Consider the following 19,226-nt stretch of genomic DNA (forward strand, 5'->3'; position numbering starts at 1 on the left):
CCTATCTTGGTTAATGGTCCCATCAAAACTAGAAACCTGGGAGCCATCCTTGATTCCCTGCTCTTCTTCATTTCCCTTTCCAAGTCTGGTTAGTTTTCTCTGCCGAAAATGGACAACTTACCTTCTCTTTCTCCTCATATCAGCTACCCCGATCGCTTCTTGCCCACTGAAACAATTGCACCAGCCTCCTAATTGATCTCCTAGCTATCGTCCTCCACATCATTGCTAGAGGGACTGATCAGAAGGGCAATTCTGACCATGTCATTTCCTCATTAAAAAAAATCCTCGGTGGCTACTGCCTACAACATAAAGTCCAAACTCCTTAGCAAGGCTTCTGATGCCTGCTGTCTATGAATTTTGTTCCCTAGAAATAGTTCTCTGTATATACTTTGCTACTCTTTATACCTGTGTTCCTTTACTCATTATTTTTTGTCTGATTGGAATGCCCTCATTTGACTGATTCTTTAAAATTCAGCCCAGATGTTATCTTCTGGGAGTTTACCTAAACTTCCAGACGGGTCTAGGAGCACTTTCTCCTTGTGACTACATCATAGCCTTTCCCACTGTAGCATTTGTCCTATTATTTTGAAATGATCTGAGTCTGTGTTTTTCTTTGCCACAAAGCCTGTAAGCTCCTGGAGAGCTGGGATCTTTTATTTCCAGCATCCAGCAACAATGCCTTGCACATAGTAGGTGTTTAATAAATAGTTGTTGAAATAAACTGCACAGTGACTGACAGTCCTGTAGATGCAGGTGAAAAATTTCAGAGACTAATGTTGTATTTGCTACTATTACTGAGTTTGCATCTTAAAGCTTTGTAGCTTTGTGGGGTATGAGAATGCATAACACAAAAGTGAATGGTTCCCCCCTCCCCTACAACCCCATGAAGTAAATACACCCATAAAGCTTCATATTGCCAGCGTCAGTTGCCACGGATTAGAACCTTAAGAAGCAACAACCTTCTTCCTTATGTGAAAATGAGTTGGTTATTTCTACATTTTGTTTACTAGTTGATACTCTTAGTAAACAGTATTGTTTTGTAGGGTAAGGATCTAGAGCTGCATTGTCCACTGTGGTAACCACCAACCACCTGTAGCTCTTTAAATTTAAATAAATTAAAATGCAATACAAATTAACATTTATTTTCTTGGTCACTAGCCACATTTCAGGTGCTCAATAGCAACTGTGGCTAATAGCTACCATATTGGATGGCTCAGAAACAAAAATTCCATCATCACAGAAATTTATTTCAACTAGTGCTGGTCTGTAGTGACAAGTGTTAGAAGATTGAAGCATTGAAGCACAGCTATATTTGCAAAGCAACCAGTTTATGATATATGGTGGTGTTGAGTTCCTGGTACTGAACATAGTCATGGATGGGCTTTTTCAACCAATATTGGAAAATATTTTGCAATTGAAAGAGATACTAATTTGTTATTGATCTGTCATGCAAATGCTAAGGCAGAATGAAATTTCTGGTGCTGGAGAAGGCCTCAGAGATCAGCTAGTCTAGTTATGCACTTAAGAAACTGAGGCTCCAAAAAATATAATAGCTCTTTAGTGGTAGAAGCTTGGGCTTCTCACCCTCAGTCCACTCTGCTGTTCTGGTTCCCTGGTACTTCTCAAGTTGTGTTCTCTCCTATGGCACATCTTTCTCTGTTATTGATGCCAATGGGTTAAATTAGATAGCTTAAAAAAACTCCTTTAATCTTAGAGGGTTGAACACTTTCATTGTGATAGCAGGTAATGATCACTGAGCTTTGGTGAAATCAATGCTGCTAATAAAAATGAAGCACTCCAAAATACCCTGTTATTGTTTCTCACTTTCTAACAGATTCTAAGTCAGTCAGTTGTTGCTGAATGCTCCATAATTATGAAAAGAATCTTACTCTTTGCATATGGGAAGATATCCTGTCTTCATTATGACTTTTTCAAGGTTGAATAATCCTGACTGCACCTGGTTTCAGCTAGTAACTTTAGGGGGAATGTAATCTTTGTTTACCATGATCTTTTTTGTGGCAAATGAGGCATAAACAGTGTCAAATGTGTTGCATGAAGTGTGATATTAGTTTGACTGTAAAATGAGCTATTTGAATCTTTGAATCCAATATTAGGGTCTTTATTTTTCTTTGCATGGCATTTTGTTTTTCCATCTTTAACTGTTGTGAGGATGACTTTTAATTTTCTGAGTTACTGTGATATTTTTTCTTTTTTAATGTTCCCATAGTCCTTCCTTCCCTCTCCCTCCCCATCTACCCTCCCTGTTACCCCCCTAAGCTGAAAGTCTCAGAACTCTTGTAGGAATTTTAATCATTATGGGTGCAGCACACCAACATGGCACATGTATACATATGTAACAAACCTGTGCGTTGTGCACATGTACCCTAGACCTTAAAGTATAATTAAAAAAAAGAATTTTAATCATCTACAGAAATGAAAATTCTTAGATCGTCTTATTTCTACCAGGATGTGTGACAAAAGGAGTCACTGATGAGTAGTCTTTGAAACTGGGGTAATTGGCCTTTGCATGTGCCAGAATTTTCTTAGTGTCTCAGATAAATGGCTGTGTTGAGTGGCTTTGTTGATTACTGCTGTCTAATTATTCATGGAGCCCAGGATTTTGCACAGTGACCATCTCCTGGGTTGACTAACAAATGTTTGCAGTCTGTTCTTAGTGGCCAATTTTCATAAACAGTGATTTGATGTCTTAAAAGGTATGGTTTTACTTTATGGTATTCATTCCTTAGGGATCTCAAAAGGAGAGCATCTACTGATTTGGTTACTAAACCATTTGTTAAACTGAAATAGAATAGAAAGGAACATTCTAAACACTACCTAGTTAGACATCCTAAGTAGCTGTGAGGTAGAAAAGGTGAAATAGTAGTCCCTATTGTGAGATATTTATTATTATATGGAATAAGAAATATGAGATAAATTATGTTTTTCCTAAACACAGTTTTACATATAGAAAAACACTGATGCACTAGTTATCCTGATACATCAATATTGGTTTTCATAGGTAAATACAAGTGCTAAAACATTATAAGTATATTCTCAGATCTGTAAGTTCCCACAAGAGGCTTAATTATGAGATTTGTTGAAAAATCCTTGTGTTTGTTTCTCTTTTTTTTTTTTTTTTTTTTGAGACAGGGTTTTGCTGTGTTGACCAGGCTGGTCTCAAACTCCTGAGCTCAAGTGATCCGCCCACCTTGGCCTTCCAAAGTGCTGGGATTACAGGCATGAGCCACCATGCTCGGCCTGTTTTCTTTCTCTTAATCTGTATAATCCTGATTGTGGGGAAGGTGTTTATGCCAAGTTAGAGAATCATTCTGTCCCCTGTCCTCCCAGTGGTCATACATTGTACCATTGTGTTAGTGTAGTATGGCATCAGTACTGAGTAAAGAACTGGTCTTGGGGAGTGGGGAAATGGATATATTTGCTGTCAAAATGAGTTACCATGAAGGTATAAATGTGTGGACACATTCAGTGAGCCTCTATATTGCTCCTTTAATTAGGTGAAATTGAAATGTTTCTTTTCTCGTGATTTTCACTTATTTCAGGTGTGGTATTTCTGTTTGGCAAAGTTTGGATTGAATCAGCTGAGACCCACGTGAGTTGTTGTGTCATGGTGAAAAATATCGAGCGAACGCTTTACTTCCTTCCCCGTGAAATGGTAAACATTAGTGATTAGCTTTTAGTTCTTAATAGTTGAATCTGCCACACATTCTGTGTTTTGCAACCAGCTCTCTATCTTTCAATAGGGCTACAAATTCTCTACAATCCTGATGCTTCTTTCTTGCTGCTCGCCGAGTGACCACTGATGGTCAGCAATTCTATTAGAGGTTGGGAAAAGTAGAAAAATTAAAGTAGAACTCAGTTTTTCAACTTGTTAGAGTATAAAAGCTTCTGAGTTTTAGTATATAATGCTTTCTTTCCCTCACTCCTCATTTCCATGATAATTAGGGTTGGAACTATAAGGTTCTAAAATGTGACATGGCATTTGGCCCAGTTTTCATGGTTTTGCTGCATAGACAGCAGTGATATTCCCGCCATTGCCATTTATTAACAAGTTCAATTCTATTTGCTTCTCCTTTTTGTTTTGTTTTGTTTTTTTTTTTTTTTTGTTTTTTTTGAGATGGAGCCTAGTCCTGTCACCCAGGCTGGAGTGCAATGGCACAATCTCAGCTCACTGCAACCTCTGCCTTCTGGGTTCAAATAGTTTTTCTGCCTCAGCCTCCCGAGTAGCTGGGATTACAGGTGCCCGCCACCACGCTGAGCTAATTTTTGTATTTTTAGTAGAGACAGGGTTTCACCATGTTGGTCAGGCTGGTCTCAAACTCCTGACCTCAAGTGACCCACCTGCCTCAGCCTCCCAAAGTGCTGGGATTACAGACGTGAGCCACCATGCTCGGTCTGCTTCTCCTTTTTTATTGGGACTTAACATCCCCATTTCCCTGTCCGCCCCTCCCCATGTCAGTTGAACTGTGGAGTCTCTTGGTCAGGATTTACAATACTTATTCTTCCATTTTGTAGACTTGATCATCTTTATTGCTGATTTGTTTTTATTATCCCATTGGGAGGAATTGGGCATTTGGTTTAGTACATTTTTTGGGTCTGTTTGTATCTTTGAACTTGTCTGTAAGACTGCTATTAAATGTTTAAGTGGGTGAGGATGAAAATTGATATAGATGTGGGTTTTTGGTGGTTGAGAAGATCATTTATGTATAGATGCTTTTTTCCCCTCTGTCCCCCTCTCTGGGATAACAGAAAATTGATCTAAATACGGGGAAAGAAACAGGAACTCCAGTTTCAATGAAGGATGTTTATGAGGAATTTGATGAGAAAATAGCAACAAAATATAAAATTATGAAGTTCAAGTCTAAGGTTTGTATTTGGGGATTTTTTTTCCAACTCTGTTTGTTGTTTATTTTCTGATATAGCAAATAGTTATTGTATATTTTCTTTGTGTAAAATGCCTTCTGTGTGGCTATAATTTATTGAATGGAAATTTCATAGGTATGAATGTAAAAACAGTATATTAGATTTGCAAAAATATTTTTTCTTTCTCTTTAAACTGCTTATAAAATAATGTTTATTAGTTTGAATAGAAAGATAATCCATAGCAAATTAATTGCCTCTGGTGCTTGTAACATGTCTTGTGCTCTCATTCCCAAGTGGAGAAGAAACTGCTATGATCTCGTTTGTATTAGTTGTTGCCAAGATGTTTTGGTTAGAAAGTTAAGTAAGGTTTTATTTATTTATTTATTTATTTATTTATTTTTTTTTTTTTTGAGACGGAGTCTCACGCTGTTGCCCAGGCTGGAGTGCAGTGGCGCGATCTCGGCTCACTGCAAGCTCCGCCTCCTGGGTTCACGCCATTCTCCTGCCTCAGCCTCCTGAGTAGCTGGGACTACAGGCGCCTGCCACCGCGCCCGGCTAATTTTTTGTATTTTTAGTAGAGACGGGGTTTCACTGTGGTCTCGATCTCCTGACCTTGTGATCCGCCCGCCTCGGCCTCCCAAAGTGCTGGGATTACAGGCTTGAGCCACCGCGCCCGGCCAAGTAAGGTTTTATTTTTAAAAATCAGGGACTGTGATACAGTCTGATAGAATGAAAATCTCCGGTTCATTTGCTAGTTATGATAAATTGTCCTGATTTTAGTGAGATATTGATGCCTTTGGCCATAATTGTGGGGGCTATAGCCTGCTCAAAATACTGGCTATTAATAATGATCACAGGGAGGATTGAGTTACTGAAGATAAAGCTAACAGTATTAACTATTTGAGTTTTGAATTGTGGCTGATGGGTCAAGTCTTTATAATTCTAGAAGCAATTGTGATATACTGGTGAAGAGCATAGGTGCTGAGGCCAGACTGCTTGTGCTTTAAGTCCTAGCCCTACTGTTTAATAGCGTGTAACTTGGACAAGTGCCAAATGACTTTTTTTTTTTTTTTTTTGATGGAGTCTTGCTCTGTTGCCCAGGCTGGAGTGCAGTGGTGCGATCTTGGCTCACTGCAACCTCCACCTCCCTGGTTTAAGCAATTCTCCTGCCTCAGCCTCCTGAGTAGCTGGGATTACAGGCACATGCCACAGTGCTCGGCTAATTTTTTTTTGTATTTTTAGTAAAGATGGGGTTTCACCATGTTGGCCAGGCTGGTCTTGAATTCCTGACCTCAAGTGATCCGCCCGCCTCAGCCTCCCAAAGTGCTGGGATTACAGGCGTGAACCACCGCGCCCAGCTGAATGACTTCTTTGTGCCTGTTTCTTCATCTGAGAAATAGGGCCCTATTTCAACAGTTCCCGAAAGGGTTAAATTCATTAATTCATATTAGATGATTACAACAGTCCTTGCCAGATAGCCAACACTCAGTAAATATAAACTATAATTATAATGCTAATTATTATTCTAGCAAGATGGAGTTGCTTAATATCAAATAGTAGCAAATCATTTAATGCATTAACATTGTAAAAAATTTTAATCTTTTATTGCCTCTCTTGAATGCAAATATTTCTGAGTTCTGTAGTGTCCAAGATGAGTCCTTTTAGCATTTTGACACTCGTTGTTTTAGTTCCAATTGAAAGAGGAAAGGGTACCTTTTTGGCTTTATTTACCTTTGTGTTCCATAAGAATTCTTGATGATTAAATACAAGAGCATGTATTGTATGTGTAATACTGGTTAGTTTGTGAAAAGTTTTTGTCTTAAGGATTTTTTAAAATATCTACTTACCCAGCCAGTGGAAAAGAACTATGCTTTTGAGATACCTGATGTTCCAGAAAAATCTGAGTACTTGGAAGTTAAATACTCGGTAAGTCAAACAAAGAAAATTACTGGGTTTTGCTTGAGAATGACATTTTTCTGTTTTTGAACTTTCAACTGACTTTAAATTACAAGTATTGGTAGGGCTTCTCAAGCTCACAGTTCATTGAGGTGGATTTATAGTAATGAATAATTGAAATGGATAAAATTAAGTATATAGACTACAGGTTACACTGCCTTTCTCTGCTTTCGAGTATGCATCTTTAAATAAATAAGTTGAAACAGCACGAGTGTTTGTCAAGTGGAAAGAATGCCACACGATGGAGTTGGACATCGTTAGTCTGTTGAAGTGTCCCTTATGAGCAGTGGAAAGGTGAGAGAGGAGTGTCAGTAGCATTGCTATAGTGCTGCTCTTGGTCCTGTGACAGGCAAGGTCATTGCTATGGGATGTTAATTAACTGGACCTTAACCTCTTTTTTTTTTTTTTTTTTTTTTCAGACGGAGTCTCGCTCTGTCGCCCGGGCTGGAGTGCAGTGGCCGGATCTCAGCTCACTGCAAGCTCCGCCTCCCGGGTTTACGCCATTCTCCTGCCTCAGCCTCCCGAGTAGCTGGGACTACAGGCGCCCGCCACCTCACCCAGCTAGTTTTTTGTATTTTTTAGTAGGGACGGGGTTTCACCATGTTAGCCAGGATAGTCTCAATCTCCTGACCTCGTGATCCGCCTGTCTCGGCCTCCCAAAGTGCTGGGATTACAGGCTTGAGCCGCCGCGCCCGGCCCCTAACCTCTTTTTACCTGTGTGCTAGTGTTTTGTTCCCACAACGTTGGAAAAGAAAAACTTTTTTTTTTTTTTTGAGACGGAATCTCACTCTGTCACCCAGGCTGGAGTGCAGTGGCATGATCTCGGCTCACTGCAAGCTCTGCCTCCCGGGTTCACACCATTCTCCTGTCTCAGCCTCCCGAGTAGTTGGGACTACAGGCATCTGCCACCACGCCCGGCCAATTTTTTGTATTTTTGGTAGAGATGGGGTTTCACTGTGTTAGCCAGGATGGTCTCGATCTCCTGACCTCGTGATCCGCCTACCTCTGCCTCCGAGAGAAGAAAAACTTAAGAACTATTTCTGACAGTGGTGATGAAAAGTATTTTCAATAAGTTCTACTCTATTGCTTTCATTCTTCTAATGGAGTGGTACTTACTTGGCTATTCTTTATCAGTAAGGCATGTACAGCTCTGGACAGAAATTCTCTTTTGGGGGAGCTTCTTGGCCTATTTTTCTTCTAATGGGTGTCATCAAGATGCATTATTTTGTCATTGTGAATTGGTTTTGTTTCCTACTGTGAATTGTTTTGGATTTCATTTGTGGCAAATTACGTTTCATATGTATCAAAGGGGTTTCTTCTGTGCTTCATAGAGAGGCTTTTGTTTATTTCAAATATAGACTTTGGAAAATGCAAAGTAATAGTTTTAAACAAAAAGATTTTTTTTTTTTTTTTGCCTTTTTCAGGCTGAAATACCACAGCTTCCTCAAGATTTGAAAGGAGAAACTTTTTCTCATGTATTTGGGACCAACACATCTAGCCTGGAACTATTCTTGATGAACAGAAAGATCAAAGGACCTTGTTGGCTTGAAGTAAAAAGTCCACGTAAGGAAAAAAATATGCTCAGAATGCTGAATAGATTGCTGATAGATGTGGTTTTTAAAAGGGAAGTTAGGAAATTGATCTATTTATTTTAATGTGTCTACTTCCTTTTCTGTTTGTTTCTTCAGTTTTCCTTGAGTGAGTATAGGGAGTACATTTGGAATCACCTTATCTCTGTAATGCCTGGCAGTTTAGTCTGAGGGAGGCCTTAGTTTGGGGTGCATCCCTCATTATGCTGTTATTCATATGTACTTCTGACATGGCTGATGTGGCCCAGCTGTTCTGCATAGTGAACTGCTGACCTTTGAAGGAGGAGAATCGCTATTCAATATAGATAGTGCATGTTTGGCCTGTTACCTGATGTTTTTCAGTAATTGCTTCTATGATAGTCTGCTTTGTCTTAAAAATGTTTCATGATTCCTCCAAGGCAGTGTTTCAGTTTTTTTAAAACCTATTTTGGGTCCTGGATTCTTTGGAGAATCTGATGAAAGCTATAGACCTCTTTCCCAGGAAAATGAACATATGTACACACACGTGAGGATTTGCATACAACCCAGTAATGTGGCTTATTTTTAGTTAGATGTTATAATATGTCATTCTTATTAGAAGGCAGAGTTGAAGAATATGCCAGTTAATGACAGATGTCTTAATTATAGTAGTTTTTCTTTTTCAGTAAATAGCTATTGATCTGTTGTATCTATTCTTTTTCAGAGCTCTTGAATCAGCCAATCAGTTGGTGTAAAGTTGAGGCAATGGCTTTGAAACCAGACCTGGTGAATGTAATTAAGGATGTCAGTCCTCCACCGCTTGTCGTGATGGCTTTCAGCATGAAGACAATGCAGAATGCAAAGAGCCATCAAAATGAGGTTTAAAAAATAGGACAGATTTTGTACCCATGCCTTAGATGCGATACTTGCCTGAACTTGCACAGCTTTGCTTTAAGAGAAAGTTGTTCTTTTTGGAGGGGAAAGAATACTAATTCACTACTAAACTCTTATTATAGAGAATGAATTGAATTTGTCTAGTGTTGGAGTTCTTTCTTAAAGACTTAGATTGCTGAACTTATTTTTGTCTATTAAATTTTTTACTTAGGAGAACTTCAAATGGACACAGACAGAATAATAAAATGAACTCCCCATAACAATCACTCATATTCAGCAGTTAGCAAGATTTTTGTCACACTTGTTTATTTCTCTCCTTTTTTTGTCTTCTTGAAGTATTTTAAAGCTAGTCTCAGACATTGTGTCATTTTCCCTGTGAACTTTGGTATGCTTCTCTCAAAATGTGGTATTTCTTATATAATACCCTTAGCACACCTAATAACATTAACAGTGACTCCTTGGTATAATCTAAAATACTCAGTCCATACTTAGATGACTCCGTCTCTCAAGATGCCTTTTAACACTTGATTTGTTTGAATCAGGATTCACACAAGATTCACAGATGGTGTTTAATCTCTGTGCCTCTTGAATTTCTTTTAAATAGGAAGAACTCACTCCCACTCTCCAGTTTTTTTAATAACATTGAAAAATTAAAGAATCATTGTTGGTTGTCTCGTAGAATATCCCATTTTCTCTATTTATTTGCTTTGTTGTGGTGTCATTGGACTTTTCCTCTATACCAGAGGTTGGCAGGCAATGAATTGTCTGTAAGCCAAATCCAGCCTGCTACCTATTTGTGTAAGTCAAGTTTCATTGGAAGACACCATGTCTACAGCTGCTTTTGCACTATGACAGCAGAGTTGAGTAGTAACGCTGACCATATGGCCTGCAAAGCCTAAAATATTTACTGTCTGGCTCTTGAAAGAAAAAGTGTGCCGATCCAGCCTTATCCTTCATATTTCCGCACACTATAAATGAGCTCTAAAGGATCAAATTAGATTCAGGTTCAACTTTTTTAGCCAAAATGCTTTATAGGTGATGCAGTGTACTTCATATTACATCATATCAGAAGACACAATGTCTGGTTAAGCTGCTATTAGTTGACAAAGGCTGGGATCAATGGAAAAAAATAACCTGCTATTAGCGAGTCTGTGTCTGATTAGCGGCTGAATGAATGAGAACTATTGTAGTTCTCCATCAGCTTTTCATCTAAGGTTTTTTAACCTTGACACTACATGTATTTTGGGCCGGATAATTCTTTTGTGGAGTACTGTGCTGGGTATTGTAGGATGTTTGACAGTGTCCCTGGTCTTTACCTTCTAGATGCCAGTAGCATCCCTCCCCTCTAGTTGTGACAACCAAAAAATGCCTACAAACACATCATCAGATGTCCCAACGCCAGGGGATGTGTATGTGTATATAAAATTACCCCCAGTTGAGAACCACTGAGCTAATGGCTTCATTTATTAGTCATTTTTGCTTGAATTAGTTATTTCATTAGGAGCTGTAAAATGGTGGTTTTTTATAATTCTGTCTATGGCTTTTAAGTTTTTCTATAAAATTAAATTTTTCTCTTTAGCCAGTATTATTTGGTTATGCCATAATGGTTTATTCAGGAAAGACAGGATAAATGCTTACTTCTTTCTCTTTTATTGCCAGTTGTCCTAGTAGGAGGTTGGGACCTATGTTACATGCAGTCGTGACTGATGCTTTATTTATTTATTTTTGTTGTTATGTTTTAACTTCCTAAGCCCTTTTTGACATTGATAGGGATCTTTTTTAACAGCATTTTGTCAGTATTTTCACTGATTTTTTTTTTTTAGTTTGTGATTTGATTTTTTTTTTTTTTTTTGAGACAGAGTCTCACTCTGTTGTCCAGGCTGGAGCGCAGTGACGTAGTCTCGGCTTACTGTGGCCTCTGCCTCCCACGTTCAAGTGATTCTCCTGCCTCAGCCTCCCGAGTAGCTGGGATTACAGGTGTGGGCCACTATACCCGGTTAATTTTTAGTAGAGATGGAGTTTCACCTTGTTGCCTAGGCTGGTCTTGAACCCCTGAACTCACGTGATCTGCCCACCCCGGCCTCCCAAAGTGCTGGGATTACAGGTGTGAGCCACTGCACCTGACGTGATCTTTTAATAATAGTTAATATGTTAGATGGCCATAGTTAAGTGTTTGGGAGAAGTTTAATTAGTAGTTAGTTAAAATTTTAAAAATGTATCCACCTCTAGTGTCCAGATTGAGGTTTCCAGTTTCCATTTTCTTTTTTTTTTTTTTCTGAGACGGAGTCTTGCTGTCTTCCTAGGCTGGAGTGGAGTGCAGTGATGTGATCTCCACTCACTGCAACCTCTGTCTCCTGGGTTCAAGTGATTCTCCTGCCTCAGCCTCCCGAGTAGCTGGAATTACAGGCATACACCACCACCATGCCCAGCTAATTTTTGTATTTTTAGTAGAGACGGAGTTTCACCATGTTGGCCAGACTGGTCTCAAACTCCTGACCTTAAGTGATCCACCCACCTTGGCCTCCCAAAGTGCTGGGATTACAGGCGTGAGCCACCGTGCCCGGCCCCATTTTCTAATGAAAGGAAATTGGGTTCTCTGGAGTAGTGGCTGATTCAGGGAAGGAAATGTCCAGGATGTCTGGAACATCTTATACCAGAAAGCAAGGACAGTATTAAAATCTACTGAAGATATGTCAAAAGGACTCAGGAATCAACTTGAAGAGTCTTCTACTGAACAAAGATGGGACAATGTGAGGGTAAGAATAAGTTTAACAGATCGCAACACATCAGATCCATGAGTTCATAATGATATTGTCTGCAATGACACCACATTGATCACTTCTGAAGGAAGCTAGGGAACCAACTCATTTTGAAAACTGATAAAGGGATTGAATGAATAAGTTTTTTGACTTTTCTGAATGCATACTATACCTCAGCAACCAGATAATTGATGAGGGGAAGTTTCTCTTCATAGAAGGTTTCAGCTAATAAATGAAAGATAAATGGAATAGTACCACTTTGTAATTGCCGGTGAAATAATGGATCTAGGAAGTGATCACCAGTGGGTACTTATGTCTCTAAGGTAGAGATGAGCAGACATTATGTGCCTGTGCCTTTTGATAGAAGTAATCAGCACCTCTGAAGTATTCTTGTTCCAAAATTGAACCTGATTTTGATCAAGCTTTTAGACCTAACTATGAATTTATAGGCAGTGTGGAGACAGAAAAACAAGTTAAATGATGCTGTTGGGACACAAGCAGTGGAATCCATTCTATGGGGCACTCTCTAGGACAAACAGCCTGGTGTCTTTAACAAATAAATTGCAGGGGAATGACAGATGGGATAGGGTTGTATCTGTAGTTTTACATATCAACCATTACAAAGTATGGTCCTTATGTGGTGAATAAAATTGAGATAATTGGAAAATATGAAAATTTAAATTCTGCCTGGATAATTGATGATTTTAAGAAATTACTATTCTTGTAATTGTATTAGGTGAAATAATTGTATTGTGATTATATTTTTCAAACTTCTTATCTTTCAGAGTGGTGGTGGTTGTCAACTGGGTGAGATTTTGCCTCTAAGGGGACATTTGACAATGTCTGGAGACATTTTTGGTTATCACAATTCAGGGCGTCTGGGGATGGTAATACTGGCAACTAGTAGGGAGATGCTGGGGATGCTGCTGACATCATACAGTGTACAGGACAGCCCCCACAACAAAGAGTTATTTGGCCCAAGATGTCAATAGCTCCACGATTGAGAAACCAGTTTTAGAGATTGATGCTGAAATCTTCCCAGATAAAATGATGGGTTTGGGTTTTGCTTCAAAATAATCTAGAGAAAGGAAGGAAGTGGGTAGGGTTATAGATGAGTTGATAATTGAAACTGGATGATGGCTATATAGGAGTTATTTTATTATTTTGTCTTTTTTAATGTGTTTACATATTTTCATAATAAAAAGTTTAAAGTATTTATTATCTTTTGAGACAGAGTCTCACTCTGTCACCCAGGCTGGAGTGCAGTGGCATGATCTCAGTTCACTGCAACCTCTGCCTCTTGGGTTCAAGTGATTCTCCTGCCTCAGTCTCCTGAGTAGCTGGGATTACAGGTGCACGCCACCATGCCCAGCTAAGTTTTGTATTTTTAGTAGAGACGGAGTTTTACCATGTTGGCCAGGCTGGTCTCGAACTCCTGACCTCAAGTGGTCCACCTGCATTAGCCTCTCAGAGTGCTGGAATTACGGGGATGAGCCACCACGCCTGGCCAAAGTTTTCGTATGTGTTTAAATGTGTATCTTTAAATGTTCTTGGTGATTTTGGTGAGAATGCAGAATATATAGTAGCAGTCTGGTAAGTGGGTTTTTTCCTCCTTTCTTTGCAGATTATTGCTGTGGCAGCTTTGGTCCATCACAGTTTTGCATTGGATAAAGCAGCCCCAAAGCCTCCCTTTCAGTCACACTTCTGTGGTATGTATTTTTTTTAAGCTGGTTTACTAACAGCTTGATTTGAATTTCCTTATTTTTTTTTTTTTCCCAGCGATTGCATCAGTAACTTGTTTTTCAAAAATTGTTTTCAAGAATAGTGCATATTGTTAAAGAGCATTTTGTTTTGTTTTTTGTTTTTGCCGTGGAAACTAAGTTTTATTGGGTTGGTTGCCTCCTATTCAGCTGGTTCATTTTTTTTTCTAGGAGCAGAAGTCTGGAGTCTATTTGATATCTTTTTTTTTGTTTGTTTCAATGGTTGCTCTACTGAGGTTGAGTAGTTTTTTCCTGGGTCAAAATTAGGCTTTAACTATTTTCTGATGTCATTCTAATAGCCTATCATAGAAACTTGATCAAAGTTTTCTGTGTGATGAGGCAAGATGCCAAGGAACAAATATTTACCTATTTGGGAGGAGTTATAGTAACATCAATTGGAGTTGAGTTGTGCCATGCATAAAATTCAATGGATGAAACAATTCCATGAAGGTCTGCATGTGTGTTTTATGAGTCAGTCCTCAAGGAGGAGACTATATTCCATGATATATTCCATGTTGAGAGCTTGGCCAGTTACCTAAGCATTTTGCTGTTTTTTAAAAAAGGGATCAATGCCATTGACCTATTTTATTTCCTGGGATCTTTTTCAGCCCAGAAGCAGAGATTAACTTGGCTAGCCTCTTGTCTGGTTTTCTTGGGTATTAGGAAAGTAGGACTAAAACATGCAGAGAAGGGAGTGTGAGGTATGATTGTTGTGAAATTTTACCCCTTAAGTGGGTGGAACACATGGAACAAAATGATGAGAATAGCCTGGAAAATATGTAGAAGAGAGCAATCATGAGCTCATTTCTTTTTTTTTCATGAGCTCATTTCAACATGCATTTATTCACTTCCTCTATGTACGTCACTATGTGAACAGCTGTTGTGTATGGTAAGGAACTTATAGTGTGTAATGGGGGAAGCTTTGGTCAGTTTTACGTTTTGAGAAGGTTGAACTGAGTTTCTCCACTGTATGCTGCTTGGGGCATTGGTGGTGGTGGGATTTCCTTTGAGGAAGACTGCTAAAATCTTCCATTCTGACTTCAATGGATAGGTAGCAAATGTTTCATCAAAGCAGTTTTAACAACTGCAGGGACTTGGGGTTCTGTGCTTGACTATTCTTTTGAGGTCATCAGCATGACCAGTCGAAGTATTTGATGATCCTCCTAATTCTTTAGGGATGGGGGGAATATATTTAAGACAGTTTCGTTTGGAAACATGTACTGTATGATTACCTGAAATTAGACTAAGATGGGTGTTGGAATCTTTTTTTTTTTCCTTTTTACAGTTGTGTCTAAACCAAAGGACTGTATTTTTCCATATGCTTTCAAAGAAGTCATTGAGAAAAAGGTAAAATGTTCATTATATGAAGCACCTATTTGTTTGGAGAGAGAAAGAAAAGGGGGGTGGTATGGACTAGTAGAAAGAAGCTGTTTTACATTTTGTTAGATTCATTCCTGCCAGATTGGACTATGACATCGACCCATTAAAATGTGTTAGACATATACATCTAGAAGCATTATTTAACAATGTTTAAATGTTTTACTACCTAAAAATAATGGGATTCTGTACTGTATTGGTGGTTGGATAGGCTCAAACCCCCCTCCAATAGCTTAATTAGACTCTTCTCTAAAATGCATGATCATATGATTACTGTTTTGGGAAGGTGTTGGGTAGAGTCCCTCCCCAGCTTGAGGGAAGCCAAATGAAGTTGGAAATACTGTGGATGTTAAGCCATGTATTGACAAAGTTGACATAGGGCTGGCCAAAATGGATCAGTGATCTTTAAATTCCAGTGTGCCCCATGAAGAAGTTTTCATGGGTTCTTAATAAAATGGGGAGGAGTGGGAAGCAGTATAATGTAGTGAATTTTTCACAAAGGTAAATGTATTCAATCAAAATAATTTTCTTTTATGGATTGTATGTTTCTTTTACGAAGTAATGATACTGATACATTTTTAAGTTTTTTTTTTTTTTTTTTTAATGTCTTCACTTTGCAAAAGTAAGCAACTTCGTCGGGTTCTACTTATTTTATTTAATTGGCTTCAGAAGTCCAGTAGTTGGGAGGTACTGTTAGATTAGGCTATTACTTGTGAAGTGCCGTGAATTACACAACCAAGTAAAATGACCTAGGAAAATTCCATTACAGTCAAACCGACTTTTTTTTTTTTTGAGACAGAGTCCCACTTTGTCGCCCAGGCTGGAGTGCAGTGGCGTGATATTGGCTCACTGCAGCCTCCACTCCCTAGTTCAAGGGATTCTCATGCCTCAGCCTCCTAAGTAGCTGGGATTACAGGCTCGTGCCACCATGCCTGGCTAATTTTTATATTTTTAGTAGACACAGGGTTTCACCGTATTGACCAGGATGGTCTCAAGCTCCTGACCTCAAGTGATTCACCCGCCTCGGCCTCCCAAAATGCTGGAATTACAGGTGTGAGCCACCGTGCCCAGCCAAACTGACATTTTTAAACTGACCTAGTTGTAGAAAACATATAACCATCAACTTCCATTTTTAGAGATTTTTAATGAGTGGATCTTTTGAATACCTGATTTATAATCACTAATCCAAATAGAAGCCTTTTGTGTGAAGATAGGTTTTGTTTATGCTTAAAACACTTATAATTCTTTTTATTTTTATTTTTTGAGACGGAGTTTTGCTCTTGTTGCCCAGGCTGGGGTGCAATGATACAATCTCCGCTCACTGCAACCTCCACCTCCCAGTTTCAAGCAATTCTCTTGCCTCAGCCTCCCAAGTAGCTGGGATTACAGGCACGTGCCATCACGCCCGGCTAATTTTGTATTTTTAGTAGAGACAGGGTTTCACCATGTTGGTCAGGCTGGTCTCGAACTCCTGACCTCAGGTGATCCACCCGTCTCGGTCTCCCAAAGTGCTGGGATTACAGGTGTGAGCCACTGCGCCCAGTCACTTATAATTCTTAAATATGTTTTTTAGTCTAGTTTCTTATTTATCAGTTCTTATCTTACCATTTGGAATTATTTTATACAATCCTTGGAATTTCTTTGCCCAGTAAATACATAAACAGTGAAGTCTACCAGGGATTATGTAGGAAAGTATGTTTTTGATAGGTACTCTGATTCATATGCTCTGAATGTGTCCAGATGCACAAGCGTGTCCCTGTGGAGGGACATTTCTGTATTTTATGTTGCTCAATGCTTAAACTTTTGCTTTATTCACATGCTTATTACTAGAATGAGCTCCTCAGAGACTTTGCAATTATCACTATGAAACCTAGAATCAGGAATTTCATTGCTACGTTTAATTTTGAAATGAATGGTGTCTTTTAACCCTAAGAAATCTTACCATAGTTGAACAAGAAGCCAAGGTACAATACTTGCTGACAGTAAAGAGTCGTCAGTGACTGATGTGTTTTTATCTAACAGAATGTGAAGGTTGAGGTTGCTGCAACAGAAAGAACACTGCTAGGTTTTTTCCTTGCAAAAGTTCACAAAATTGATCCTGATATCATTGTGGTGAGTAGATGTTTGATCATGTTGTGGGGAAGCTCTTCATTTCTTAGTTCTTTTCAGTATGACTTTATTGGTGCTTTCGAGCAGCAAACAATCTTTTCAGAGTGAAATGATTCTGTGGACTGGTGGGAATTGCTGCCAATAGGAGAAAAAAATAACAAGCCCACTGCAAGATAGTTTTTTTTTTCTCTAGTATAAAAGCAACCCATGACTTAGTGTTGAAGTTAAGGATTGTCTGGCTATTTATGCTTAGAGACCAGCACATAAGTAAGTAAATCTGTACAAACGGAGTTATCGCCAAAATCTTGACTTAGTAGTTATATAGTGGTCACAGGAGTTTATGAATTCCCTTGGTTTGGTGTAAGTCATAAAACTAAGTATTTTAATTTTATGAGTTCAGTGGATCTCTATGACATATTCCTTTGAAAACTCAGGGCTCGGAATTGATTTTTCTCTTGACGATCCAGTATGTCCCCACTAGACAGCTTGAGCTAATAATTCATTGAGCTATTTTTGCCCCAATACCTGAGAGTCGTAAAGCAACATTTTGCTTTATATATCCTCTGGCCTTTCTAGTTTATAGAATATGGAATTCCTTCATTTGTCTTTTTTCTAGGTTAATGGATCAATCATTATTTTTGTTTTTTTTCAGAATGTAGGCTATAAATGCCTATATTTTGGATGTGATATGGGTAATTTGGGTACATTGAAGTCTTACAAAAGTGTTTGCCGTATTCTTCCCTACATTCATTTTTACTCTTGGATACCCTTATTTGGCTACTGTATGGCTAGCATCCTGAGTTCCTGTGGATTGGAAGCGATATCTCTGCACCCACTTCCCTTATGATATTTCAAGACCTATCTTTAAAGTTCCAAAAAGATTCTGTCCACAGTGTTGTACTGTGACATTCTGTCTCAGCACCAGGCCCTCAGTCAGCCTCCAATAACAACAGTGTCTTGGACCCCAAGGAGATGCCATGAAGCCTGGGAAACCTGGTCTGGCTTCCAGTGTTAGAGCCAAGTCTATGCATGAGAAATCTAGATGTAAGATGGAATTCTGACATGAATTTTGGGTCCCTAATTCTAGGTATTATAATTTGTAAGTGAGACCTCCTCCAGGCCTTTGGGTCATCTAATTTAATAAGCAAAACTGCTGTAAATATCTAGTGGTAAAATACACATAACATAAAATTAACTATGTTGACCATTTTATAGTATACAGTTCAATGGTATTAACTACATTCATAATGTTATGCAACCATCACCACCATCCACCTCTGTAACTCTTTTCATCTTGTAAAACTGAAACACTGTACTCATTAACTTCCCATTCCCTCAGCCCCTGGCAACCACCATTCTACTTTTTGTTTCTGTGATTTTGACTACTCTAAGTAGTGGTATATAGTTTTAATTAAGTTTAATAACAAGCATATTTATTGATGTGAATTATTTTAAATTTGATCTAAGTTTTGATAAACATAGGCAAGTGAATCATGTTCACATGTTGGAAATTATGGAAATGAAATCTAGTTGCATTTTTGAGATAGTTTCTACTCTATATAGTTTCTTCATTTTTAACAAGTTTCTTATTTGAACTATTTAGTGGTGTTATATATTTATCTTGTTGTATATCACTTATGAGTCTAAATCAGTAGTGTTTGAACTTAATTTTTAAAAAAGAAGCTAAATGCAGTTCCTGAGCTTTTGAAGAAGTCTTGCATAAACTGTCATACAACACAGGCAGGTTCTATGTTTTTAAGGAAGCAAAATGGAATTATTTGAATTTAGCTTTTACCGATCACATGAAAAGTATGGGACATTAAATTTGCATTTGCCTCCGAGACTGTGAGGCATGAGTTGCAAATTAAAATACATCATATGAGCCTTGCATCAATTAGGATGAAATAAAGTTTATTCCAGCAATCTGCTTAGCAGCCTTGTTA

At 38.5% G+C, this 19,226-nt stretch overlaps 1 protein-coding gene across 2 annotated transcripts in view; it reads left to right on the forward strand.

The window, feature by feature from the left end:
- Positions 1-19,226, forward strand: part of POLA1 (DNA polymerase alpha 1, catalytic subunit) — a 308,663-nt gene that overhangs the window by 24,393 nt on the left and 265,044 nt on the right. For both annotated transcript variants that reach the window (XR_007722739.1, XM_050777347.1), the window contains exons 11-18: positions 3,561-3,673; positions 4,768-4,884; positions 6,733-6,807; positions 8,262-8,400; positions 9,109-9,263; positions 13,662-13,746; positions 15,083-15,144; positions 17,197-17,286. Coding sequence is in view for 1 of the 2 variants with exons in the window: in XM_050777347.1 (XP_050633304.1) it covers positions 3,561-3,673; positions 4,768-4,884; positions 6,733-6,807; positions 8,262-8,400; positions 9,109-9,263; positions 13,662-13,746; positions 15,083-15,144; positions 17,197-17,286 (836 nt within the window). In the remaining variant the exon portion in view is untranslated. The remainder of the gene's footprint in view (positions 1-3,560; positions 3,674-4,767; positions 4,885-6,732; positions 6,808-8,261; positions 8,401-9,108; positions 9,264-13,661; positions 13,747-15,082; positions 15,145-17,196; positions 17,287-19,226) is intronic.

Source organism: Macaca thibetana, chromosome X, assembly GCF_024542745.1.
Source record: "Macaca thibetana thibetana isolate TM-01 chromosome X, ASM2454274v1, whole genome shotgun sequence".
Classification (NCBI taxonomy): domain Eukaryota; kingdom Metazoa; phylum Chordata; class Mammalia; order Primates; family Cercopithecidae; genus Macaca; species Macaca thibetana.